Source organism: Nannospalax galili, unplaced genomic scaffold (genome assembly GCF_000622305.1).
Source record: "Nannospalax galili isolate Female #2095 unplaced genomic scaffold, S.galili_v1.0 scaffold397, whole genome shotgun sequence".
Classification (NCBI taxonomy): domain Eukaryota; kingdom Metazoa; phylum Chordata; class Mammalia; order Rodentia; family Spalacidae; genus Nannospalax; species Nannospalax galili.
This window is the reverse complement of record NW_008341879.1, coordinates 4,677,673-4,705,553: the sequence shown is the minus strand read 5'-3', so window position 1 is coordinate 4,705,553 and position 27,881 is coordinate 4,677,673. Positions and strand designations below refer to the sequence as shown.

At 42.7% G+C, this 27,881-nt stretch overlaps 1 protein-coding gene across 4 annotated transcripts in view; it reads left to right on the top strand.

Annotated features, from left to right (window-relative positions):
- The window catches only part of Chd7 (chromodomain helicase DNA binding protein 7), a 202,010-nt gene that overhangs the window by 54,341 nt on the left and 119,788 nt on the right, over positions 1–27,881 (top strand). For 3 of the 4 annotated variants that reach the window (XM_029565635.1, XM_017799225.2, XM_008837591.2), the window contains exon 2: positions 25–1,860. In XM_029565635.1, the coding sequence (XP_029421495.1) occupies positions 199–1,860 (1,662 nt within the window). In that variant the 5' untranslated portion in view covers positions 25–198. Of the gene's footprint in view, positions 1–23; positions 1,861–27,881 lie in introns of those variants that run through there. The other variant, XM_029565636.1, reaches the window with a different exon arrangement.

Genomic DNA, 27,881 nt, shown 5'->3' with positions numbered 1-27,881 from the left:
CCCCCCCCCCCCACTCTCTTCTAGGACCTGTATCCAGACTTTGCCTGACTCTGCAGGGTCCAAGAGAATTAAAGAAATATAGAATGACATGAAGAAGATTAGTTAAGGATTATAGGCTTTGAGGACAAACACCTCAGTGAAGTGAAGCACAGACAAGCTCCCAAGCTGTAGTTTGGAGGAGCCGTGTGTTGGAAGAAGATGGCAGATCCAGGAATGATGAGTCTTTTTGGTGAGGATGGGAATATCTTCAGTGAAGGCCTAGAAGGCCTTGGAGAGTGTGGCTACCCTGAAAACCCAGTGAATCCTATGGGTCAGCAGATGCCAATAGACCAAGGCTTTGCCTCTTTACAGCCATCCCTTCATCATCCCTCCACAAATCAAAATCAAACCAAGTTGACCCATTTTGATCACTATAATCAATATGAACAACAAAAGATGCATCTGATGGATCAGCCTAACAGAATGATGAGCAATGCCCCTGGGAATGGACTGGCGTCTCCACACTCGCAGTACCATACCCCTCCTGTTCCCCAGGTGCCTCACGGTGGCAGTGGTGGCGGTCAGATGGGAGTCTATCCTGGCATGCAGAATGAAAGGCATGGGCAATCTTTTGTGGACAGTGGCTCCATGTGGGGTCCTCGGGCTGTTCAGGTACCAGACCAGATACGAGCCCCCTACCAGCAGCAGCAGCCACAGCCTCAGCCTCCACAGCCAGCTCCATCAGGGCCACCCACACAGGGCCACCCTCAGCACATGCAGCAGATGAGCAGCTATATGGCACGTGGGGATTTTTCCATGCAGCAGCATGGTCAGCCACAGCAGAGGATGAGCCAGTTTTCCCAAGGTCAAGAGGGCCTCAATCAGGGAAATCCTTTCATTGCCACCTCAGGACCCGGCCACTTGTCCCACATGCCCCAGCAGAGCCCCAGCATGGCACCTTCCTTGCGTCACTCAGTGCAGCAGTTCCATCACCACCCCTCTACTGCTCTCCACGGAGAATCCGTTGCCCACAGTCCTAGGTTCTCCCCAAATCCTCCTCAACAAGGGGCTGTTAGGCCACAAACCCTTAACTTTAGTTCTCGGAGCCAGACAGTCCCCTCTCCTACTATAAACAACTCAGGGCAGTATTCTCGATATCCTTACAGTAACCTAAATCAGGGATTAGTTAACAATACAGGGATGAATCAAAATTTAGGCCTTACAAATAATACTCCAATGAATCAGTCTGTACCAAGATACCCCAATGCTGTAGGATTCCCGTCAAACAGTGGTCAAGCACTAATGCACCAGCAGCCCATCCACCCCAGCGGCTCACTTAACCAAATGAACACACAAACTATGCATCCTTCACAGCCTCAGGGAACTTATGCCTCTCCACCTCCCATGTCACCCATGAAAGCAATGAGTAACCCAGCAGGCACACCTCCTCCGCAAGTCAGGCCCGGAAGTGCTGGGATGCCAATGGAAGTTGGCAGTTATCCAAATATGCCCCACCCTCAGCCGTCTCACCAGCCCCCTGGTGCCATGGGAATTGGACAGAGGAATATGGGCCCCAGAAACATGCAGCAGTCTCGTCCGTTTATGGGCATGTCCTCGGCACCAAGGGAGTTGACCGGGCACATGAGACCAAATGGTTGTCCTGGTGTTGGTCTGGCTGATCCACAAGCAATCCAGGAACGACTGATGCCTGGCCAACAGCATCCTGGTCAGCAGCCGTCTTTTCAGCAGTTGCCAACCTGTCCTCCACTACAGCCCCACCCAGGCTTGCACCAGTCTTCACCTCCACACCCTCATCACCAGCCTTGGGCACAACTCCACCCATCACCCCAGAATACCCCACAGAAAGTGCCTGTGCATCAGGTAAGGAGATGCAGAGCCTGCCTCACTGCGGTGTGAAATTTAACGTGGTTAATTAACTTGTCTGATAAAATTAGCCTTTCAACATCATGAAAACAGTTTCATCAGGAATACCTTTTTATCTTGTAGGTTGCCTCAGAATACCCCCCCCACACCATTATTGCCTTTATTCACTCACTGGTTCATTCATTCAAGAATTCTTAGGTCCCCGTGCCTTAGGCATATGTACTAGGTGCTAAAGGTGCAGATTTGTAGTTGAAGCTTGTCCCTTCTTTTTCTTCCTCCCTTTCTCCCCTTCCCTTTCCATTCCCTTCCTCTGCTTTAAAAATACACCGAAACTTGGCTTCCAGCAAACTTGTATATTTGCGGTAGTATCTTTTGTCTCTCCTTTTGTTTATTTTCAGTGGGAAATTGTGAAATAGTATTTCTGTAATAATTTACCAGCCATTAAGTGTGTGAATTTAAATTGTAAGCTGTAGCAATTCACAGCAAGTGGTAATTTATATGATTTGGTTTGAGATTTGAATAACCAACACTGAAAGAGTCTGTTCTTGTAAATTGAGATTTTTGTTAGCCTTCCCAATTTATGTTACAAAGACATTTTTTTTCATTGTAAACTTTGGTGTTCCTGGCTTTGACTCATGAAAGACAGTGTTCATGTACAGGGCAGATGTGGCAGTGAGACCTTGTCTGAGTTGGGGAGAGGGGGGGCAGTGTTCCTGTGAGCAGATTATTCTGAGATTCCGAGTGCATATTCATCACTAGGACTGTAGCTCTCCATGGGGGCACAGTAGGTAATTTTAGAGCTGTAGGGCTTAGTGTTTGTTCCTGATGGACTTAATCAATTTGGGGAGTCATGGCCTATATGTGAAAATATAAAACAGATTAAAAGATCATGAATGATTATATGGCAGGGTCCTGGAAGAGGAAATACCTGTGAGGAGTGATTGAAATGCCACTAGAATTCACCCTAGTAAAGTTGTCTGGAAAGTGATTTCAGGTGGTTTTGGTGATTCCCCAAACAAAAGTTCCTGGAGTTGAGCCTGCTGCAAGGAGAAGTGGGCTTTAAGTTGGAAGATTTAATCAGGGAGAGGTGGCTAGGATTTTGTGTTCTTTTTTAAGGAACTGGACTTCAATGAGTTAGTGGTGGCAATTACACCATCCACAGGACAGATGGGGGAGAAAAAGATGAAGTGGGAAGTAGTTGTCCAGGGCTGCAAGGACAGTTTGGATGAGTGATTGGGTGGTGGGAGCAGAAGGGGTTGAAGCTGTATGGAAGTAAAGGGCCTGGTCAGGAAACCAGACTACTCGGTATCAGATTCAGTACAGGCATTCAGCAGAGGGGAGCTGAAGCCTTACTCTCCCCTGGCTGCTAGAGTGGAGGAAGTCAGGAAGGCTCCTGCTTGCTCAGTACTAACTGGGGTTTGAGAAAGCTGCATTCAGTGGTTTGGTGCACTGGGTATTTCAGGAGAGCCCCAGAGGCACCAAAAAGCACTGCCCAGTACATGGAGACAGAATAGGCTGAGAGAGAGAGGGAGGCAGGGAGGATAGGGAGGGAGGGAGTGAGGGAGATAGAGCAAGAGAGCTGCCTGGAGAGGTATCTGGTACCTGTCCTTGCTATTTCCTCCAGGGTCCTCAGAGGATGGGAAAGCAGTGAGGAGACAACCAACTGCACAGGTGCCATTAGAGCCGAAGTCCCAGGGAGACTGTGCGTGAGCTGGCGTCAGACTTAGCACTGAGGTCCGGAGACCTGCCAGCCTGGGTACCCTCTTGGACAGAAATGGATGTAACAATTTTTAGAAAGTAGTCTTAGTCCCTGGAAAGTTTCTTACTAAAGGGATCTTCATTCACAGTAGTGGGTTCTGATTTCTCAGTCTAGCAGCAGAAGGTGAGCACAGTTTGCAGGGATGCCCTGGAAAATGACTGTAATCCATTCCAGGACAGGAATTGCTGCTCTCCAGCTGTCCCAGATTTAAGACAAAGATACCTCCAGAGGCATTTCAGAGGATGTTAGTGACTCTGGCTGTGGAGCAGGAGACCAATCCCTATACTAGAGTGTGGGAGATCCCTTAATGGACAAACTGAGAACTTTGGAAATGTAGACAAGGACATTGGAGGTGTTTTTCAGTGCAGGTGCAGATATGTTTGTATTTCTCTTGGTATTCATGTTTGTATTTGTGCTTTTTATATCCTCTTCAGATTTTGAAACCCTCTGTTGTTTTGAAAGAAAATAAAGTTAGAAAAGTATTTAAATCTCTGCTCTCCCCTAAGTGGCTTGGTAATATGGGGCAAGTGATTTAATCTCTCTGGACCTGATATTTGAGTAAAACAGGAAAAATAGCACCCATCCCAAAGGCCACTACGATTACATTCCAAGCACGTTTAGTTCTTTTCTAGGTTGTAGTTTATGACCTTGTTTTATAATAGTTACTGTACCTGTAGATGAAAGGTAGAATTAATTTTATTTTAAGGAAACAGGTGAAATATTATGAAGTACAGCCTAAGTAACAAAATAGTGAATTTGGTTTGTGCAGCGTGCCCTCCACGATGGCAGGTTCGAGGAGGTTGATTGTGTGGCTCATTCACGTGTTCACAAGCAGTCTAAAATCTCTCTCTCAATGACTCACACTAGGCCCTAGCAAGTATGTCTTCCTAATTTAGACCTACCAATCCATACTATATTTCACATATGATAGGGTAGTAGTTCAAGATTTATGCTGGGTAGTAGGAAAATTATTACATTAGTGTGAAATAAGCATGTAATTTGATAACTGAAGTATATAAGCTTGTTGACTCTTCCTGAGTTTTTACTTTTAAAAAACAAGGTAGCCTCTTTAAATGTTTCATGGACTGTGACTAGATCCTGTCTAATTATGTAACACTTAAATGTCTCTAGAGATTACTTTTATATCAGAGAATTAACAAAGTAAAGCATAAAAGCAGAAAGATTCATTGAATCAAAACGTACAAAACTACATTTCGTTGCCTGGACATACTCATTAATGGAAGCCCCAGACTTGATATTTTGGTAAGATTTATTGAGAAAGGAGACCCTGTACCTTATGTTTATTTTTTAGTAGCTCAAATGGTGGTTCTAAAGATCTTCCAGATTCCTGCACGTCCATAGGAACTCCTGGGGAGCCCCACAGAATTTATATTTCTGTGGGCTATGTGTATTGATATGTATTGTCTTAGAAAAATCAAACTCATTAAAAGAAAAGTAAAAAAAAAAAAAAAAAAAAAAAAAAAAAAAAAAAAAAAAAAAAAAAAAACCAAAGTGACCTGTCCGGCAGAGAGCTGAGCAGTGCTGTGGAAGGCTGGGAGAAGCAGGCTTGTTTGGGGAGACTTCACCCCAGGTCAAAACCCCAGAACTCAGACCTAGAAGAGAAAGGACTTAGCAGGGATAGCTGTGTGTAAGAAGGCTCTGGGGTAGGCAAGAATGCATAGGCAGAGAGAGTTGAGTGTGGCCACCTCGGGGACACCCAGTCTTGAGGAGGAGTGTCCTCGAATGCTCACATTGGAGCCGTTGTGTGTATTTACAGTGATGATGAGGCCCTCCTTCATGGCTCATGCATCTCCTATGGCCACAGAGTGGACTGACATCTGGAAGTAAGTAGGGGCTAGAAGCCTATACTCCCCGGTTATTGTGATGGGCTGTCCCAGAAGACCCCCAGGTTCCCTTCAGGACACCAGCAGGGTCCAGTGGGCTCAGTCAGCATCCCCAGTGCCAAGGCTTTAAGGAGCTGGGAGCAGTGGAGACAGACCATATTGCAAAGAGCAGAGGGGGTGAGGGAGGAGATGGGCATGCTGGGTGGTAGGGAGTCCACCAGAGGTCAGCCAAGGCCAAGGGCCCCTGGGGCCAGGGAAGAGGACTACCTGAGCTCAGGGCAGATCAGAGGACCCTGGGTCATCCTTGAGGCTGGCAGTGGGTGTGAGGTGACATGGAGTCCTGGGGTGACCTTCAGGGTCTGCAGTCCTGGGTGAGGGTATGAGATGTGTAACTCCAGTTCCAGGGGATCCGACAGCCCCTTCTGTCCTCCTCGGGCATTGCACGACACGGGTGCACTTACCTACATGCAGGCAATACACGCATACACATGAAATAAAAATAATAAAATATTTTTAAAAAGTAAAAAAATCAAACTCAGTTTGAAAGTTTCCTTAATCTTTTAAAAATAATAGACAAAGGACTTGCAGGGGAGGTAGCTCAGTGGTAGAACAGATACTTTGCCTGTTCAAGACCCTGGGTCTTTGTGCAGGTATGATCCTGGAAAAGTTCACTACCCATTTGGATAGAGAGAAAGCAAAAAATGTGTCAGTAACATATAAATGTAGTTCTGACTTCACAGAGCTTCCAGGAACCCCAACAATACTGCTTGAAGTTGTTGCATGAAGGAAAGTGCAGGCTTTGGAGTCTGAGCTTTGGGTAGAAGTGCCATTAATTCATAACCCCTGACCTTGGGCAGCTTCCTTAGACATAGGGCCTTGATTCCATTGTGTCTAAATAGGGTTTCTTTCTGTACCTTCCTGGCTGGAGGCACGTTGAGATTAGCAATAACATCATTTAAGTGCACAGTGAGGACCACAAAATAATACAGTCTCAGGTAGCAAGTGTTCAGAATTGTCTGCTGCCAAGTTTAAAAGGTAATCTCATGGGGCTGGAGAGATGGCTCAGCAGTTAAGAGCACTGACTGCTCTTGCAGAGGACCCGGGTTCGATTCCCAGCACCCACATGGTGGCTACAAACCATCCTTAACTCCAGTTCCAGGGGAATCCGACGCCCTCTTCTGACCTCCGTGGCATTACACAACATGGGCGCACTCACATACATGCAGGCAATACACTCACACACATTAAATAAAATATTTTAAAAAAAGGTAATCTCACCAGTTTCCATGTCAAACATTGTTATAATGGTTTGACTTTCTTTCTTTGATTTTGGGGAACGTTTATCAAATAATGGAGGTACTCTATAGGCCTCTGGTTGAAGGACCAGAAACAGTTTGGCTGTTGGGGAAGAGGGGCCAAATGAGGATATGCCATGAAAAGTACCCATCCTTGGAGGGAATGAGCCTGGGGTGTGGGGGGAGCACAGCCTTATTGAGATGTGGAAGGTTAGTCTGAGCTGAAAGGAGGAGATGGGTAAAGAGGGAGGGAAACAGTTTAAGACTTAGAAGTCTGCGAGCACAAAGAGCCCAGAGCCCTGTCAGCCCTGCATGTCTCATATACTGGAATGCAGGTAGGACTGAGGTATGGATGGCAGAGCTGCACACTTTGGGCCTGTGTTCCTGGGAGGCTTTCAGAGTGGACGTAGCACAGGGGACACTGTAGCACCAAGGAGTGTGAAGAGAGTAGAAGAGGCTGAGGCCAGGAATGGTCATCTGAGCACTGCACATGAAGAACAACAACGTGAAAGCAAAACCAGGTCAGCATTCTGTTCATTTCGTGTCTGAGAGACACTGGGTAGGTGGATTTCCCTGACGTTACAGGAAAGTCCTAGGTTGCTGAATAACTTATGCTGTATAGTGCCCCCAGATATCCCAGTACCTGGGTTATATTCTTAGATGGAAAGTTCTTGTGGAATTTAGGATTTGAAACATTGTATTCTTAGGTTAAGTGCATTTATGTCCCTTTCTTTAATTTGGTCCTGAAACACATCCATCATAAAGGAGAAGCTAAGATCCAGATAATGAACGGGTAATAACGTCCCTGTGTCATTTTTTCCACATGTGATTTATAGAAATAAAAGCTTTAGAAGAATCAGTGGTACATTTTGGATAAAATTCTCTTTCTGTGACATCTTATGAACATTAAAAAATATTTTATATATTGTTTTTATTTTGTGTATGAGTGTATTGCCTGCATGTATGTGAGTGCACTCGTGTTGTGCAATGTCGCGGAGGTCAGAAGAGGGCTTTGGATTTCCCTGGAACTGGAGTTAAGGATGGTTTATAGCCACCATGTGGGTGCTGGGAATCGAACCTGGGTCCTCTGCAAGAGCAGTCAGCTTAACCACTTATGAACATTTTTAAAAAGCTTTTCTGGAAAACCTTTTCCTGGAAAATCTAGTCCTGTAAGTCCAGACTTTGATAGACTAATTGGTAGCTGTTGAATCAATACATGGGAAAAGATGGCCGTACATCTCAGCCACTGTACATGCAGTTGTAATTGGACATAGGAAAGCAAAGCCTTTTTAGTGGAAATCATGCACATCTATGAACACTGCCTACATTACTTTCACGCCTTCAAAGTTGCCTGAGGAAGATGAGAAAATAAGGTATCTGTGAAGAAAAGGCAGCTTTTTACATAAATGGCATTTAGGACCATTCTACATGGACACACCTGCAGAAACCAGGCTTCTATTTCAACTTCCTGGCCCTCTGTAGGAAAGAGCACTCTTTCCACATACTGATGATGTGCTTATGTCTTCATGAACCTTTGGTAAAGCCCCCTGCTTGCCTTTTCCTTCATTTGCTTGCGGCAGCCTAGTGTCTTTCACGAAGGCTCCAAAGGACTTCTTCTGACTACCTGAATTTGTATATGCTGCAGCTTCATGAGCAATTTCCCTACATTTTCTCCTCAGCAGACTTGATTTACCTCAAAGGTTAGAATTTTAGTAAGTTAAAATGGAAAGTGCTAAGTATAGAGTTAAAGCCCCACAGTTTGAAAGTGTAAATGACTCTGAGAGACCTGTGGCTTTTAGATGGTTTCTATTTTATAAAAAAGTACAGTTTTTCTGTGACTATCGAAAGTCTTATAGAGAATAAGAATATAGTTTGTCTCTTATTTTAAAAATATTTTATTTATTATTTTCTTTTCTTTTTGCATGTATGAGTGTATTGTCTCCATGTATATAAGCGCACCAGGTTGTGCAATGTCCATGGAGGTCAGAAGAGGGCATCAGATTCCCATGGGAACTGCCATGTGGGTGCAGGGAATTGAACCCAGGTCCTCTGCAAGAGAAGCCAGTTTTTAACACTGAGCCATCTCTTTAGATCTGAATATCCATTTTAAAAAATATTTTTGAGACAAGGTCTTGTTATGTAGCCAGACTTTGAACTCGATGTGTAGCCCGGGCTAGCCTGAAATGTATGATCTTCTATCTTCTGCTTCAGAGTGTTGAGATTATAGGCCTGAGCCACTTTACCACTTTAGTAGATGACAGCATAGCAGCAAAAGTGGTCTCATTTTAGGTCTTTCCTCATACAGTTCAGAAAAAAAAAATACAGGAGTACCTTCTAGGGTTAAGTAAGGCACAGCACTAAGGATTGGTGGTTAAGGGAAACTGGTAAGTGCCAAGAAACTGACATTTTATAAAGTCAACAAAGATACAAAGGGTCACCATCTGGTTTTCTTCCTGGGCCATCGTCTGTAGAATGAAAGTGAAGGCCAGACAAGGCTGGCTGCAAGAAGCTTCCTTACCTCTTGTTTAATATTTGAATGAAAGACTCAGGCAGTTATTTGAAGGAAATGAACCCTTTGATGCTCCTTGATGAAGAGCATATTATTTCTGAGCTTTCGTGTGTACTTGACCTGTTCTCTACACCTTTCTGTGTGTTTTACTGTAAATAATCCAGCACCATAGATTTCAGGAGACTCCCAAGACTTTACCCATAACTATATGTTACTTTAAGGTATAAGTAAGAGTTTTTAATTACCAGTTTTTCTGTTTTGTGCATGTGGAGCATAGGGTGTAAAGAGTTGGAGGATGTGATGGTGGTGCAAGGAGGACTGTTGGAAAACCCTCTGAGGCTTTCTCAGGGACAAGTATCTAAGGCAGTTCCCATGTGGGGATCAGAACTTGTGTCCTGCCTGTCTTCTGATAACCTGGGCAGCTAGTTTGCACCTTAGCACAGGAATTCTGCCCTTCTTCCTTTGGTTTCCCAGCCTTCTTGCAGCCTTGGCTCAGCAAATGAGATTAGGAGGTTGCAGAGTGTATTTACCTGCTAGCCACTAAGCAGTGAACTTTAGATCATTAGCTTACTAATCAATGAAGGGACAGTGTGTAGACTTAAAATTCTTATTGAATACAGGGATAGTTGAAATTAAAGTTCAATTTTTAGGTCAGGTTTCTTGATTAATTCTTATAGCATGAAAATTCTTTTTTATTTTTTAAAGACTTATTTTAATTTTTATATATGTGTATGTCTGTGTGTGTATGCTACATGTATGCAGGTACCCAAAGAGGTCATAATAGGGTTGGGGTTACAGGCAGTTGTCAGGTGTCTGATATGGATGCTGGGAACCAAATCCGGATCCTCCAGAGGAGTATCCAGTGCTCTTAGCCACTGAGTCATGTCTTTAGCCCCCTCTATATTCTTTTTAACTTAAAAAAGCATAAATTGTGGGATTATTCGTAGCTATCATATGTTTGTTTTCACTATCCATTGTACAAACACCTTTGAAAATTAGTCTGTTTGAACAATAACAAAACTTTAGTTGGTACTTTGGGGCTCACCAGAAGTGGATGGTGGGAACTAAGAGCATGTACCTTGCTCTTGACATCTCAATGCCCCTGTCTGTACCCTGCGGTTCCAACTGTAAATCTATAGTGATTTGTAAGTAACCACAGGGAGAAAGGAGCTGAGCAATAATAAATAAGGATATGCTGACTTCGCTTACACTCTGCTTTTGACTGCTTACACACTGCAGGGACATTTCCTTGAGGGAGGTAAATCAGAGTTCTTTAGGGAAAATGTTTGATGGTTTAGTAAGGTACCAAGTACTGTTTCACCTCCATCAGCTATTTCACCTTTTCCCTACATATGTTCATGCGAACAATGGGGCAGACCACCGTCTTCAGAGCAGATAACATGCTGTAGACCTCCTGTGCTTGGTATACCCATTTTGACCTCTGATTGAATAGGGTGTCCCCTTTTCTTGGAAATGATAGAAGATTTAGCTCAATGAGGAAATATTTTCAGAGTTTAATTTTGGAAGATTTGTCCTTAGAATCAAGCTTTAAAGTTTACAGCTTTAGTTTTTACTAAAACCCGCTATTCACATATAAATAAAAGTCCCTAAGCTAGAGCATGATTGGTGAAGAAAAACAAAGAAAATGAAGGCCAAAAAGAGACTATTCAAAAAATAAAAATGTTTCAAAATTACAAATTGGTTTTAATAAGCTTCCCACACAGAAGTCTTGAGCTATTAGATGCTAAAGTGTATCCTACATTAAATATGAATTCAAGAATAAAATTCCAAGAATAGACGTGGGAAGAGATGTCCACTTCCTCCTTTCATTTAGGGGTTCCTGTGTCACCTCACCCGTAATTTTGTATAGTGGCCTTGAACTGGGTGATGCCTTTAGCCTCTGTCCCTCACCCTTGGCACAGGTTGATGGTGGGCTCAGGGTTGCAGAGCTGTGAAGACTGGGTTTCCTGTGCATGGAGAGCTTTGTTTTCCTTTGGCTCTTCCAGTTTTTAAGTCATTTAGTATGCTTGCTTAATTTCACTAAACCTTAGTTTCTTGAGGATAATAAATGTACCAACTGCACAGGATTATTATGAGAATTAAATGAGATAATGGCTGTAAAGTTTTTAGCACAGCTTGTGGTATGTGGTAAGTGCTCAATAAATGTTAAATACTTTTATTATAGCTACTGCTACTGTGGTGTAGAAATGAGCTCTTGGAATGCTTTCTTTTTTCATTTCTACTCTTTGAGCTTAAAGTATCAATGCTTTATTCTCTAAACCAGGACATCACCCATGCTTTAAGAATCCTCAGATTTTTTTTTTTTTATAAGGCAGACAAAAATTCATGATGTTTTTATTGAAGGGGGTTGGGAAATTTACCATCATGTTTAACGTATTTCTTTACTATTTACTCTAGGAAACGTGATAATGTATGTAAAATACTAGTTTCTTTCTCATGTGTAATTTCTTCAATTTCACTGAAGGTGAAAGCCACCCCTTTGTTTTTAAAAACATCAAGTGACAGGTTAAGTTGACATCCCATTTCATATTTCCAGGGACCTTTGCTGGTATTTCCTCCAGCATTCAGTAAGTTAACCCACTGAACTCTATGTAGGGCAGTATGTAGGTATATATATAGTTCAATAGTACCAACTCTTTAAGTATAAATGTAAACTTACAGATGTTGACCTTCAATCCAGTGATCTCCTTCACTCTTTTGTTGTTTGCAGTGCCTTCCTGTGTCTTCTCAAAACCCGAAGATGACATTCTGCTTTTGTTTAGTGAATGGGCTTCTTTCTAGTAGCAGTGAAGGAATACTTGGGAACTCAGTGAAAGCCATCTGACTTGAGATCTTTTAATGTTACTTTATCCTAATCTTTTTCCTTAAAAAGTAACTTCATATGCTTTGAGATAAGTATGAAGATGATGAAGAGATTGCAGTTAGTATAGTAGCTAAGTTTAAAAAAATGCCAACAGGGCAATCCATGTTTTCTGAACATGTGAAATTTCATTTTTGGACACAGATTTTTATCCAACCCCTAACACCGTTGCCACTTTTGACAGTTTACTCTTCAGAGCCACAGAACTTCAGAGCTGGGAAAGGTAGACATGTTAGAATTGAGCCTGGGGCACAGGATTGTGTTTTTCAGGAAGGAGTGCATTTACAGTTTTGCCCCAATTAATGTGTAAGGCGAAAAAAGCTCTTTTGTTTATTGTCTCCAAACTTTATGTGATGTGGCTAAAAAATATTTAATGTATTTTTATAGTGTCATTATACATTTTAAGTATTTTTAATACAATGAGATTAGAAAAAAGTAAATTGGAAATCCTATTATCTGTTATTTATCAAATATAGGTGTTTATGAAAATCCTGTACATTGCATATGTTGATTTATTAAACTGTAATCTGTACATAATCTCTGTATAAAATGAAATATTACCTTTATATTTTAAAAATATTATAGAATGATTGCAGTCCAGGCTGTTACATACTTTATTGAATTCAAAGTTCAGGAAAAGAAAAAGCTTCTAAGTAATATTGTGAACTGAAATTTGTCAGGAAGTATCTAAGGTTTTCCAAGTTGTTAAAGAGAGAAGTCATGCTAGTAATGAATTTCTGCAGAAAATGTATAACCTAGTCCTGTCAGTGTTCTGATGAAGATGATCTTTTTGTTTGTTTGTTTGTTTGTTTGTTTGTTTGAGACAGGGCCTCACCTGGCTGGCCTGGAACTCAGTATGTAGACCAGGCTGACCTCAAACTCACAGAGATCTGCCTGGCCTGCATCTACCTCCCAAGTGCTGTGATTAAAGGTGTGTGCCACCACGCCAACTCTGATGAAGGTGGCCTTTATTTACTATCTGGAGTTTGGTGACTGCTAGTCATTCGTGGCTATTGAGCCGTTGAAATGGAGAGGAATAACACAGAGGACCTGAAAGGATCATTTTATTTAGTTGTTAATTAATATCCTGTGTCTAGTGACTTCTGAATATAACAAAACAAATTATTTAGATTATCAGAAAGGAAGATATAGGTCACAGTTAAAGCTAGAAAAGAGAGAACTTTTAACAAATTAAAAACTTTAGTTGTTTTATATATAGCTAGTATGTTTTGTGTTCCTAGGTTGTTTTTTTTTTTTTTTTCCCCTCTCCATTTTAAACTATCTGGTCCATGCTGGATGGTGATGGGATATAATCAACTGTATGTTGTAATGATGGCCCAACTCATTTTGTTATTTTTGGATAGCAAAAAAATTTTATTAATACTTTAGCAGTGTATTAATCAGTTATTAAGTACAGTATATTATTTTGAGAAATGTGAAAGTCTCTTAATGTATAAGTGATATTTTTAAATGTTACTAATCCTAAAAAAGTCTTAGTCACATGCTTAATATAAAACATGTAAAGTGAAGTAAATTACATTTCACATCTTGAATCATATACCCTAGATTATTAGTCTTTTAATTAGGTCATAGATAGGACTTCAATCAACAGGAAGTAATTTAACAAATTCTCTGGGTCATCAAGAGTCTTAACTTTTTGTGAACATATAATATGCTACTGATACTCATTTCAAAATGCTTGATTTTATGTTGTGTGGAGCTCGACTCAATTTTTTTTAGAAATTCTCAAACACCAATTTAGTATCTCATTGCTGGAGAGAGGAACCTTTGGGAAAGAGATGCTGACAGTATTGTGAAAGTCGAGTTCCTGACATTTGTACTCACCTTGCTGCTGGCATTGAGGCATGGACCACTAGTGGGATAAATCTAGGGTTTCCTTTGAGGACGTTCTAGTTCTTTATTTTATCAAAACTCCAAAACTCCAAAATGGCGGCCTGTCGCTGTTTTAGGCAGCACTTGGTAGTGGGCTAGAAGGATTGAAGTTCAAGTGTTAAATTTAATTTTAACAATTTAAACACATGTATGGTGATGACCCCAACCTGTATTAGCTCAGGCCTAGAGACATAGTTGGTAGAGCAAATATCTTCAAGCTTTATTGTCTGTTAAAAGAATTTTCAGGGCTGGAGAGATGGCTCAGCGCTTAAGAACACTGGTGGTTCTTGCAGAAGACCTAGATTCAAATCCTAGCATCCACATGGCAGCTAACAACTGTCCATAACTCCAGTCCCAGGGAATCCAACATCCTCTTCTGACCTCCACGGGCATTGCATGACACGGGTGCACTTAGTAGCTACATGAGGCAGTACATGTATACACATAAAACAAAAATAATAAAATTAAAAAAAAAAGAATTTAAAAAATTTCAAATTTCGACTTAATTTTCATGTGCCCCTCTGGAGGACAGGCAGCTAGCTCACGTAAACAGCTTTTGCTGCGTCATGACATAAGGTACTGCCTACTTGGATATTTCTTACTATAAACTGTGCTTGGCTGCCAAGGGAACCCTCTTTACAGATTAGCGAAACTGAGGTTTTTAATACTTCGGGACCATGAGTTTTAGATACTGGGGACATCTTGGTGAGGAGAAGTAGTTATGGGGAGGAGGGAGCGGCGAACAGGAGCAAGGGAAGAGGCTTAGGTGGTAGTTGGGAAAGTGGAAAGTGTGTCTGCCTCTGGGAGGATCTTCAGGGTTCTCCATTTATCCTGGTTTGCAGACCAAAGAGAATGGGTATGGATTTCTCTAATAGTGCTTGCTAATGTCTCCTGCACACCAGAGCCATCCGCAGGTCTTCTAAACAATGATACCCCAGCTGCCAGTGTTCGAGGAAGCTGGTCAGATTTTTACATGTGCCAGAGGCTGGAAAGAGCTGCTGTGGTGCACAGCCAGCACTGGTGGAGCAGGAAAGAATTTCAGAGCATTTGTAGCACCCCTGTCCATCTTGGTGGAAAATTTCAGTTTTTCGTGAATTGTTAAGTGGGATGGCTAAGCAGTGTAGTTCAGTAAGATGAATTGGTAGTAACAAGACCCAGAAAGTAGGTTGACTTACTGTATTTGAAGATTAGACTCCAAGGCAAAGCTCTGATAGGAGTGTTTTGAACTATTCTCTTTCGACAAGTAGAGCAATCAGGCTTTTCTGATAATGAAGCATGATATGAGAATAAGCAAAACTTTCAGTTTTTCTGTTACTGAGATGGCTGTGTGGCTCTTCCCAGTCATCAAGCCCAGGAGACAGATGTCATCGCTTTACACCTGGGTTTTGTTTAAAGCAACAGTTCTCAGATATTTTAGTTTCAGGATCCTTATGATCTTAAATATTGAAGGATTCCCAAAGAGCTTTTGTGGGTTTTCATGGTTGATTTGTTATTCTATGACAGAAATTAAAACTAGGAAAAATTTTTAAAAAATCATTAATTCACATAAAAATAAACCATTACATTAACACAAGTAACACATTTAAAAAATAAAGTGTTTGCCAACAAAAGATCTAGATAGAAAAGGGACATTGTTTAATATTTTTGCTAGTGATTAAGTCCCGTTTGTTACAAGGCAGCTGGATCTTGTGTCTGCAACTTCATTCTTGTTTGGGCTGAAACATGTGAAAGTTTCCAGCCTTCACACACAGATATAATTGTCAGTTGTCAAAAGGAGGAATGTTTTAATACCTTTTCAGATAATTATAGATACTCCAAAACTCCACAAGTGGTTGAGTCAGCTGGACTCCTAGTATCAGTGGGAGTATGGGGACTAAAGCTGTATCAATTACAGGTTTATATTCCGTCGATTAGAACACGTAGGTCTCTACTTCCCGCTCTGAGGAACTTTTTAAAACCAGGCCTGAGTCTGTCATCTAATAACATCATTTTGAAAATATTGGTTCATTGAATTATATTGGTCTTATAAATTGTGTGTACCTTATCACCCCCCCCCCCCCCAGTCATTTCTATCACCACCAGCTTAGAAAAGTCTTAAAGACTGGGAATTTGCCAGAATACTCAGGAGGCTGAGGCAGATAAGGACAGTCTGGGCTACATGGGGAGACTCTGTTTCACAAAACTAAAACAAAGACTGGGAATTTGTGAAGCCCATGGTTGTTTGCAGAATTCTGGGGTTTTTGTTTGTTTGTTTGCTTGTTTGTTTAATTTTTTAAACCGAAAGCTCATTATTTCCATATTGTAAATAAACAGTGTCAGTTACCTTCCTTGAAGTGACAAGTTCACTTTGTTTTTATTTGTATTTTTTATATATTTCAAGAAAATGTCTACCTAGTACCTGAGCCATGAATTGCTTTGGTTTGTCTTTTCAGTCATTCTTTCAAATAAAAGTAGTGTTCCTTGAAGAAAGGCAGCCCCAGCAGCCCCAGCAGCGCCCTTCCTGGTCCTGGCCTTAGTGCGTCTGTGCGCAGCAGCAACGCTCCACATTGCTGCTGCTTTCTGCACACAGAAGACTAAAAGGATGAGAAATAATAAAAATAATTTTTTAACTGTTTGCCAAGGATATTCTTTTTGAAAAAATTTGATTTGTTTTTATTTTATGTGTATGAGCGTTTTGCCTGCATGTATGTGGCATTGTATCCCAGGAACTGGAGTTATGGATGGTTGTCAGCTGTGATATGGGTGTTGGAAACCCAACCTGAATCCTCTACAAGAGCAGCCATTGAGCCATCTGCAGTTCTTTGTCAAGGACATTCTTAAATCAACTTTATTTTCTTAATGCAAGTTTGTGGTCACAGGGGGACTGACTGTTACTAGTATAGTTCACTGCCATTGCCTTGGTGGCATTTGCTCCATCAATGTCAGTGCCAGCCCATTGACCAGAGCCTTGTATGTTATAAAGGAGTTCTGATGGTTATGAGTACCCCAAACACACATTGAATGTCCAATTGAAATTACAGACATCAACTTTCCTTACACAGCAGAAACCATATTTTTATCTGGGAAGGATCCTATCCATGTTTAGGAGTGTGTAGGTGGAGCAGAATGGGTGGCGTCCACAGTCAGGAAGAGAGGGATGAATGCTGGTGTTCAGCTCCCTTGCTTGGTCTATTTAGTCATGGGCTTAAGGCCGTGGGATGTTGCCACTCATATTCAGGATGGGTCTTTCTTCCTCTGTTAAACTTCTGGTAATGCCCCATAGACACACCCAAAGGTGTTTATTCTATGGTTTCTAAACCTCACCAAGTTGATAATTAGGATTAGCTATCACAAGTCTATCTCTTCAACCTGATGCTTAAATATATCACTTTATATCATAACATTTTGGCCTTTTACTCCAGAGGCTTATAACCAGCCCATAATGTAAATGGTTCTCATTCTAATTTCAGTGTCCAACACTGTTCAAAAGTCCAAATCTCAGGGGCTGGGAAGATGATTTAGTTGGCAAAGTGTTTGCCTTGAATACATAAGGATCTAAGTTTGATCCTCAGCATCCATATAAAAGGTGCCATGGTGTGTGTCTATAAACCCCAGCATTGGGGGAATGAGACGCTGTTGTGTGGAGACAGGAGCATCCCTGGAGCTCATTGGCTAGCTAGTCTAGCTGAATATTCAAGTTGTAGGTTCAGTGAGGGACCCTGTCTCAAAGAGTAAAGTGGGAAGAGACTGAGGAAGACACCCGATATCAACCCCTGGCCTGCATCTGTGTATATGTACCTGAAGGTACTTGTGCACATACCCACACCAATAAGTACATGCGCGCGCGCACACACACACACACACACACAGGTCCTTGAGTTTTTTCTGAGATTCAAGGCAGTCCTTTAACTATGTGAGCCTCTATGAGATAAAAGAATAAGTTACATTTAAAAAAAATTTATTTATTTTTATTTTATGTGTATGCATGTATTGCCTGCATGTAGGTAAGTGTACCTGTGTCGTGCAATGCCTGTGGAGGTCAGAAGAGTCTGTTGGATCCCCTAGGACTGGAGTTACGGACAGTTGTTAGCTGCCATGTGGGTACTGGGATTCGAACCTGGGTCTTCTGCAAGAACAACCAGTGTTCTTAGCAGCTGAGCCATCTCTCCAGCCCCATAAGTTACATTCTATACAGTGGTATAGAATAAACATTCCCACTCTACAATGGAGGAAAGGGAGGAAAGTCTGAGCCAAGGGGAGACCAAAATCGAGGGCAAACAATAAACCCTGCAGCTACATATCTGGTATCTTGGGCTCCTGGTGGAATCTTCTTGGCTCCAGCAGCTTTGAGAAGCCCTCCCATTCCAGCTCTGCTGTAGCAGCAAATGTAAATTGTTTCTTGGGCCACTCTATGCCTGCAGGGTTTCTCAGTGGATGTGCCATAGTGCTGGCACCTCCATATCCTGGAATCTACATTGCAATGTAGGGTTTATCTTCCCTACATTTGCTTCATGCAGTGGCCTCGCAAGGCCTCCTGCCACATGTTGCCTGGTCTTAGTGGCTTTCTGGAACCTTGGTGAAAGTCTTCATGACCCCCTCACTTTTACATCTTTCATGCTTGCAAAACCAGTGGATGATGGTGTCTAGTTCTGCCAGCCAAGATGTACCCTGACTTCCTTTGATTACAGCCTTTGTGTGCCTTGAAGATGACCCTGGGAAACACTTCCATAGATGGCCATTTTGAACACTGAATTCATTAAGTGGCATTCTTGGTTCAGATTCTCTCCTTTGAAATACATGTACATTGCTATAAGATGAAGCCTTCAGTGGGTGGGGTGTTGCCCCCAAAGCATCTTTCCTATTATTCCAGTGCAGAACATGAGAATTCTGTCTCTCCCTTTCCCTCTCTTTTCTTCAGGTCTAATTTCTTATTTAATTTTCTTTATGTGTTTTTATGTATTTTTACTTGGAGTGTTTTGTCTGCATGTGGGAATTTGCCTGTATGTGTACAGTGCCCGTGGAGACCAGAAGGCAGCATGTGAATCAGTGGAACTGGAGTTACAGACAATTGTTTGCTGCCATAGCGGGGCTCAGCCAGTACTTGTAACTGCTGAGCCATCTTTCCAGCCCCTGGTTCTAATTTTTTAATAAGTATAGTGGCTTTCCCTGTACTCCAGCCTCCTTGTTCACAACTTTGAACTCTTGTCACTCTTCCTTACCAAACTGCACAGTTTTTATAACTTTCTCCTTTACTTGCTGCTCTGTCTCACTGTGGACCTGGATAATAGCTCTGAGCAGTAACTGTACTGTGTCCTGAATGCTATATTGCCTTGAAATTTCCTCTGCCGATCAAATTACTCCATTGCTTTTGAATTCAGCCTCATTCAATTGCTCAAGACAGAGGCAGAATGAAGCCAGATTCTTTGCCCGAATATAATGTAAATGGACTCTGTTCTAGTTCCCAACAGTCCTTGATCTCCTTCAAAACCTCATGAGCTATGGCCTCTACTTTCCATGTTCCTATCAGTGTCTTGGCTTCTAAATTCCCACCAAAATAGGCCCATTAAGTTCTGATTACAGCATAGGGTGCCTCAAGCCCTCAACTCCCAACTATTCTATATTCCTCCCTCAAACCAACTTCAAAGGCCAATGAACCACATAGTTAGCTTTGTCAAAACAACTTCTTGGTGCTGATTTTCTATATTAGTTACCTTTCTACTATCATGTTCAAATATCTGACAGGAAGCAACTTAAGAAAGGGCTTATTTTGGCTTTACATCATGGAAGGGGGAGATGGCAGCAGGACTGTGAGGCAGTTGGTCACATTCCTCCCATAGTAGGAAGTAGAGAGGAATTAATGCTTGGAAGAACATTCATTCATTCAAATCCATGTATTCCCAGGACCTTGCTGGCAAAATCACTAAAATAATGTCTTTCGGGCTGCTCTCCCTGTTAGTGAATTCTTACCAGGTTATACAAGATTGATTATTGGACAACTTTTAAATTTTCTTTTGTGTACTTGACTCAATCCAGTTTCAAAAACTCAGGTAGCTTTTTACCATTCCCTATCACCAAAAGATCTGGTAAATACTTGTCTTACCTATATTTATTGGTTCAGCAAGACTCAAAAATACTTATTACTTACCCTCTCTGTGCCAAAAAATGATCAATGATTATAGTGAGGGAGGCAGTCAACCAAGTAAATTGTATATGAATATATTAAATGTTGCTATGAGTTATGAACACAAGGCTGGATAATGGGATAGAGAATTTGAGGAGAGGGTACTAATTGGATTAAGTTAAGGGATGCTTTTTAAAGAATGCTTCCCTTAGGAGATAACAGTGAACAGAAAATCTGAATAAAATACAAGGGACAAGCCATGAAAACATCTAGGGAAGAAAGGCCATGCAAAGGCCCTGAGCCTGGAGTGTTGGGTTTATCAGAGGGGCACCCAGTAAGCACATTTGTCATGCAGTGGTGGGTGGGAAGACTGGCTGGCATTTGGTTGTAGAGGTAACTCATGGTCAGATCAAGTAGGGCCAGAACTTTGGGAAGGATTTTGAATTTTACCATGAACGACATGAACATAACTTCTTGTGTGTTTTATTAGACTCATGCTGATCTTTCTGAGGAGTAAATAGGAAGGCAAATGTTGTCATACATGGGGGAAAATTCAAGGTTCTTTGCTTTAGACAGTGAGGCTAAACAGAGTGATAGCTTAGTCTAGGGTGGTGGTGGTAGGAAGTGGTCCGATATTCGAGGTAGCGGTAACAGCCTTTGGTGATGGATGGACATAGGGTTTGAGAGAATGAGGGATGTAAAGATTTTGGCTTGAGTCGTCTGTAGGTTGGGAAAATTATGGCGGAAGTGTGGCAGAAAAATCAAGTTTAACTTAGATTTGCTAATTTCCAGATGCTTCCTTGCCTGAAGTGGAGCTTTTCAGTAGGTGGTTGAGTTACAGGGATCCAGGATTTGGGGGGAAGTTGGGCTAGAGGGAGGAATTTGTAAATTGTGATCATTAAGATGGTGTTTGCTATGGGCCTGGATGAGTTAGCTAGAGAAGGCGGTTAGTGTGAGGAGGCCTTTTGGCCCTTGTCCATTTATGGCTCTGGCCTAGAAATTGCAGGAAAGGATGAGAAGAGTTATTAGTGGGGAGGAGCACAGGAGAATGCGTGTCTGGGGATCTGAGTGCTGATTGGTTTCTAGGCTGGAATCGAAGTGATTGTGTCAGATGTCCTTAATCAGTGAAGGTGAATACTGGATCCTACCAGTGTTAAAGGTCAGCTATTCCCCATGTTCCCATATGCTTGTGTAAAGCAGCTCATTTGTCATTGTTGAAGTGTAGTCGAGTTCTGAGTCTGAGGCAGCCAATTCATGTGTAGATCAAGTTGGTGGTACATGCCTGTAATTCTAGTACTGATGAAGCTGAGGCAGGAAGATGTACATTCACAGCTAGCCTGGCCATGTCTCAAAAAACAGACAAACAAATTATATATATATATATATGAATATGAGAGCGCACAGCATCTGATATATTATCATGACTTAGGTTGCCAGTGGTCCCTGAGATACAAAGATGAAAACAAACAGCCCTGTAAATGGTCCCAACTGCTTGCAGTCTTAGGAGAGACTCCATGTGAGGTTTATATTGCAGTGCTAATGATCAATTCTGTACAGAGGCTAATGATAAAGCAATACCAGGTAGTTGTTATGACCAATATCAGAACCTATACTTCAGGACTGAGGAGATGGTCCAGGGAATGAGAGTGCTTACTCTGCAAGCATGAGTTCAGATCCTTAGCACCCATGCAAAGAGCTGTTTTTGCCTATAATGCCCACATTGGGGGAAGAGACAGCGGATCCCAGGAGCTCTCTGGCCAGCCAGCCTAGCCAAAACGGTGAGCTCCTGGGTCTGTGAGAGACCATGACTCAAGGCAGGAAGATGGCATGTGATAGAGAAAGACACCTAATGTTCTGTACATCCATGTGCATATACCACATTTCCCACGAGTGCACACTACACACATAAAAAGACCTTTGGCTTTTAGTCTCTATTCCTGTTATGCCATTTGTTGTCATCTTTACACATTGAAAACAACCAATCCTTTTTTCCTTTTTCTTTTTTGAGCCAAGGTAGAAAGCTATGAAACCCAGGCTGACTTCAAACTTAAGATTCTCTTCCTTTATCCTCTTGAGTACCATGATGCCCATCATGAGAGAACTACCTATGTTAAAATGCACGAAGGTATTTATGAGGGGTTGTTTCTCTGAAAAGCAATATAGCCATACTTCCTTACAAGGTACTGTAGGAGAAATCCTAACAGTCAGGATGAAAAACCAGATTGCCCTGGGGGACCTGGGGAGAGCAGATGGGTGTTTATACCTTATGTACCCTACTTCTTGACTAATACCCCATGAACCAAAGTAAAGAACAAACTGGGTTGGTTTTGGGGGGAGAGGAGGAGGTTATGGTGTCAGTTAAACTGTTGAGATAAGCATTTCTTTTATAGCTCAGGTTTCATCTTTATAATAACTGAGCTTTTCCATCCACTCATACCATGTTTGCCTGGCCCTCCCTCTTTGAATCCTGAGATAAGGTTCTGATGCTCTCTGGATTGCTTTGGAGTCTTTCACTTGTGCACTCAGGGCAATGTTCATGCCAGGGTTTGTGACATTTTCTGTATCACTTCCTTTATTTGCTGCTATGACCAAATATCTGACAAAAGTAACTTAAGGGAAGAAGGCTGTATTTTGGCTCTAGGTTGAAGGGGATACAGTCTACAATGACAGCAAAGACCTGCTGGGAGTGTGAGGTGGCTGGTTAGATTGATTGCTCCCATAGTCACCAAGCAGAGATGAGTGCTGATGCTCAGGAGACTTCTTCCTTTTTCTTCAGTCCAGGACCCCAGCCAGTGGGATGGTGATGACCACATTCAAGGTGGATCTTTCCTCCTCTGTTAAACCTTTTAGGAAACATGTCTCTTACAGACATGCCCAGAGGTTTGTCTCCTAGGTAATTCCAAATGCTGCCCAAGTGACAGTGAAGATAAACTGTCACACATTTCTACCTTGTGATTTTCTTAGATGAGTAGGCAAAATCTTGAGAACTCGGCTTGGAGCTGGTAGAACCCCTCTGCCTGAGGGTTCCTGTTGGAGAGACTGAGGGTACAAGTGTCCCTTCACTGAGTGGTGCTAGGGTTGAGGTGGGGCTGATTGGGACCAGGGTTTGAGGAAGTGGTGTTCCTGTTCCCTAAAGCCCTAGCTCCTCATTTGTGGTGAAGTCGGCACAAGACTCCTCAGTCTCAGGTGGCACTCTCCTTACAGACATTCAAGGTTCCCCTCTGGTGCAGGCCTTTTCAGAAAGTTACATTTTTGGAAGCATGGTCTCCCTCTGTAGCTCAGGCTGACCTCACACTTGCTGTGTGGTCCAGGCTGGCCTTGAATCCGTGATGAATCTGGTACTCTTACTCCCCAGCATTAGGATTATAGGTATGCATTACTACTACCTGTTCAGAAAGTTCCTAAACCCAAACTGGGCCAAGCTCTGTCTTTGTCTGGCTCTGGACATTGCCTTGTCTTTTCTGGCTTGGCGAACTGATTGAAGTTCTTTAGGATGTTTTCCCTCGATAGCCCTCAGTCCAGAGCATGTACTCCCTAATTAGAAATCTCTCCCTCTGCAACGCTTATTTTTTCCTCCCAGGAAGTGATATCTAGACTGCTGCCCTGTGCCGATTTGGGTTCTATGTGCAGCAACCACTTCCCACTGTTCACTAGACACAGCAGCTCAACACAGGACTGAAGAGCATGATCTTAGAGCCCTGATTCTACCACTTTGTGAGCTCTGGTAGCATGAATTATGTAGCTTCTCTGGGTCTCAGTGTCTCCTCTCTGAAAGTGCTGTTAGGAAGACTAAGGTGATACATGTAATGTGCTTAGAATTGGGCCTGACCCATGGTATAGTGACTGTAAATTAGCATTGCTGTTAATGCTACATGTTATGATTGCTATTGTTACTAGAACCATTTCTGCTAGTCTCCCACTGCATTTTAAATTGAGTGAAGTCAGGGTTCCTCCCCATCGTTTTCACCGTCATTTCCTCAGAGGGTGGCACAGGGATTCTGTCTATACTCCAGTGTGCACTGTGCTTAGCAAGGTATCTTGGGAGCATGGGGAAGGAATGATCCAGGGAAGTCCTGCTGCAGGGAAGGGTCCCTGCTGATGGTCCTAATGTCTGGGAGGAAACCAGGGCCCAGGTCACATGGCGGCAGCATGGAGGACTCTGGGGAGAGAGGTTGGAGAAGGTGGGGAGTACAGAGTGAGGCTAGCACAGAAGCTGGGAATTACTCTGCGCAGTATTGTTGCATGGAAACAGGATGGGACACACAAACTTGTTGAGTCACATTAAAGCACAAATTTAAACAGGCAGAATTTAAGTATAGTATCTTATTTAGTTCAAAATTATACAAAATGTTGCTTTAATGTATAATTGAATATTATTTCAACAAACATTTAATATAAGAATGTTTAATATAAGAATCTCCTTTTCAGTACTGGGTCATTGCTGTGTCAGTTTAGTCTGATTTTATGCTTGTAGCACATCTTACTTTGGATGGGCCCATCAAAGAACTCATGTGGCAGACGGCTGCTGTGTTGGCAAAAGGCAGTGACTGTGAGAGTAGAGAGAAGTTAAGGGCTGGACAGGCCTGGATAACCACCATCCTTTCTGTGTGTTAACTAGGCAAGTGGCCTTGCAATTCTGATAGAGGAATTCAAGGAAAGAACCCAAGGTTTATCTTTGTTCTCAAGAGGTAAACTGAGGAGTTGTTTGCAGTGTGATAGTGAGCTTCATGGATATGGAGCGTAGCTCTTGAGGGTCTTGTGGTCTTAGGCCTGGAAAGAAGATTTGAAGCACTATAAACCCAGCACAGCTTCCTGGACTGTCCCTTCTTCCCGTCAGTTCTGTTCTGTTTTGAGTAAGATGCTTTTGGGATTCAGGAAAGGTAGATAACCCCATCCATACCCAGAGATGGTCATGGCCACAGAAAAGGAGAAGCAGGCACAAGTGGTCATTCTCACACATGCCTTTCCTTTCTGCTGGAGGGATTGAAGTACCTTATAGTTCACAAGCCATTAGAGAGGGAGAGGGAGAGAGCGAGGGTGTCTGCGTGTGCGTGTGCTAGTGCGTGTGTGTACTTTTTTCAGGGGATGGAACACAGAACTTCCTGCTTGCCAGACAAGTGCACTGTGGCTGAGCTATACCCCCAGCCCCTTGAGTTTAAAGTCATGTACAATAAGGTCAATCACAAGCCACTTTTGTATTAATAAAAGTATGACCATTATAGTTCAGCTGCAGTGGAAAATGCTTGTACTTTTTATTTTCAGAGATAATTCTGAAAAATTGAGAAATTCTGAGAACTTTGTCTCGGTCTATGTCTAGGCAGGTGCTTCTGTGTGGCAGGCTGTCTCCTCAAGAGTGAAGTAAGTGAGTGTGGTAAGTGTAGGTCCGTGTTGCTGCCACTGTTATCTGTCCAGTCTTTCATATAGAGCACTCATCTGTCCACACATCCATTTATTTATTTGTCAGTCAACATAGCTGTGTTTTTACAATGTGCCATTATCTTTACAAGGGCAAGAAATAAGCTTTTTTCTTCTTAAAAAAGAATTCCAGTTTTTACATAGTGATATAACTGTAATGTAGAAAGTAAATTCAGATTTGTCTGGTAATTGATATGCAACTTAGTTCTTTGCAGGACTAGGAAGGAAGGTGTGAGGAAGGGCGATGCAGGAGTTTATGCAGATACAGAACATGGTGCTTTCAGGTTATACCTTACACCAGTTGGTAAAGTGTGTCTTCATTTACATATTACATCTGTTTGCTCATCCAAAGATTTAAGGCACTGTGCTGGGCACCAATGGGGCAACTGCTCTAAAGTGTGTCTTTTCCCAGGGAGCAGAGCACATGTGTGAGCCACTGCTGAGCCCTGAATGAGGGTGGAGATGTACATCTGTGTGAAGGTATGCTGAGGTTTTGATATTCTACTCTCAACACTAAGCCTAGGGATGGGTCAGTCCCTGCCTCAGGTGCTAGGGATGGGTACACACACACATGTGCACACCGAAGAGTACCATGGTGTTCTCTGCTGTCTTCGGGGCTCATAGAGCAGAGGACCAGAGGATCTACTACTCAGTAGTCAAGCAGTATGATAAGAACGGCTTGCCTCTGACCATACAGATCAGGGAAGACCCATGAAGAGGCTATGCTGAGGTTGAGTGTTGAAGATTGAGTGGGAATTAATGGGGAGGAAGGGGCAGGTGGGGCAGTTCTAGGCAGGAGGAATGATCTGTCAACAAGCTCTAAATTGGGAAATAGCAAAGTGCCTTGGTGAGACTGCAGTTGTGGCAGGGCACCGTGAGGGGTAGAGAGGCAGGAAGCCAGCTGGAATGGTGGCATAGGAGAGGGCCTGGCCCCCAGCATGCTGAGGCATTCTGTTTTAAGTGTAGCTGACAGCGAACCCTCGATGGATTGTGCAGAAGCATAGGCCATTTACACTGAGAGTGATCCCTTTGGAAAGATGGGGGGGCAGGCTTTAAAAAAGATGAGATGAGAGAAGAGAGAATCAGCCCTTCTGTCCATGCCTGGGCTGGAGAAACAGAAGGAAGAGATGCAGCTGCCAGGAGATTGGGAGTGGCAGGGGGGTAGGTGTTAACCACCATTGCATGTAGCCAGGAAGGGTGAGGAAAGAAGATGATTTCTGCCTGGGTTGGGCATATCAGTTAGTAACCCAGATGGGGAATTGGGGTGCTGAGCTGAGGAAGGTGACTGTAGGTTTTGGTATGCTGATCTTGACATCTTGAGGTGTCAACAGGAAGCCTGGAGTCTCAGGTAGGAAATTAGCACCTGGCCTGTCCTGTGATGGATGGACTCCCTAGTACTGTCAAAACCCAAGAGAATAAAAAGACTGAGGAAAGGGAGCATGAGGGAGACTGGTCAGTGACAAGACACAGCAGAAGGTAATGTAGAAAGTGGGTCTCCCACATTGGTTTTTGAGAATTTTCAAATCTGTAATGCCAGCAATAATACAATGAACGCTAGTGCTTTAATTTAATTTTTTATTCTGTGTATGTATTTATGGCATGTGCCACCTCTGCATGTGTGGAAGTCAGAGGACAACTTTGTGGGGTTGTTTCTCTCCTTCCACTTTTTTTGTGGCCTCTGGGGTTGAATTCAGGTCATCAGGTTTACACAGCAAGCACCTTTACATACTGAGCCATCACTGCACCCCTTTTAAAAATGTATTTTATTTATTGTTACTGTGTTGATGATTTGTAGGAGTGAGTGTGGGTTCTTGGGTGCCACAGCACACTTGGGGAAGTCACAAGACAGCTTTTGGGAGTCTGTTCTCTCCTTCCAAGGTGGGATCCAGGAGTGAACTCAGGTTGTCAAGCTTGTTTGTCAAGCATTTCTACTTGGTGAACTATGTGCTGGGCCATCCTGCCAATCTTTCACCTAAAACTAACGACTGCCAACATTTTGGCACAGCAGGAGGCCTTACCATTAGAGCTTTGGAGAAGAGGACTTTAGATTTCCCTATGAATGAGATGGCAGGCAAGAGATGTGACATGGTCTGATTAGCATTTTTAAAGATCACTGAAACGGGTGAGGGCAAGGCTCAAAGCTAGGAGGTCAGCTGTAGAGGCACTTCAGTGAACCAGGCATGTCTCCTGGGACAGTGGGGGAGGCTGTCAAGGTGTTCTTTGCTGAATGTGGAGTCAAAGTCACATCACAGATGGATTGGAGGTGGAAGGTGAGTCTAAGTGAAAGATCAAAGATGATGCTTTCTGGCTTCTGTTGCTGTC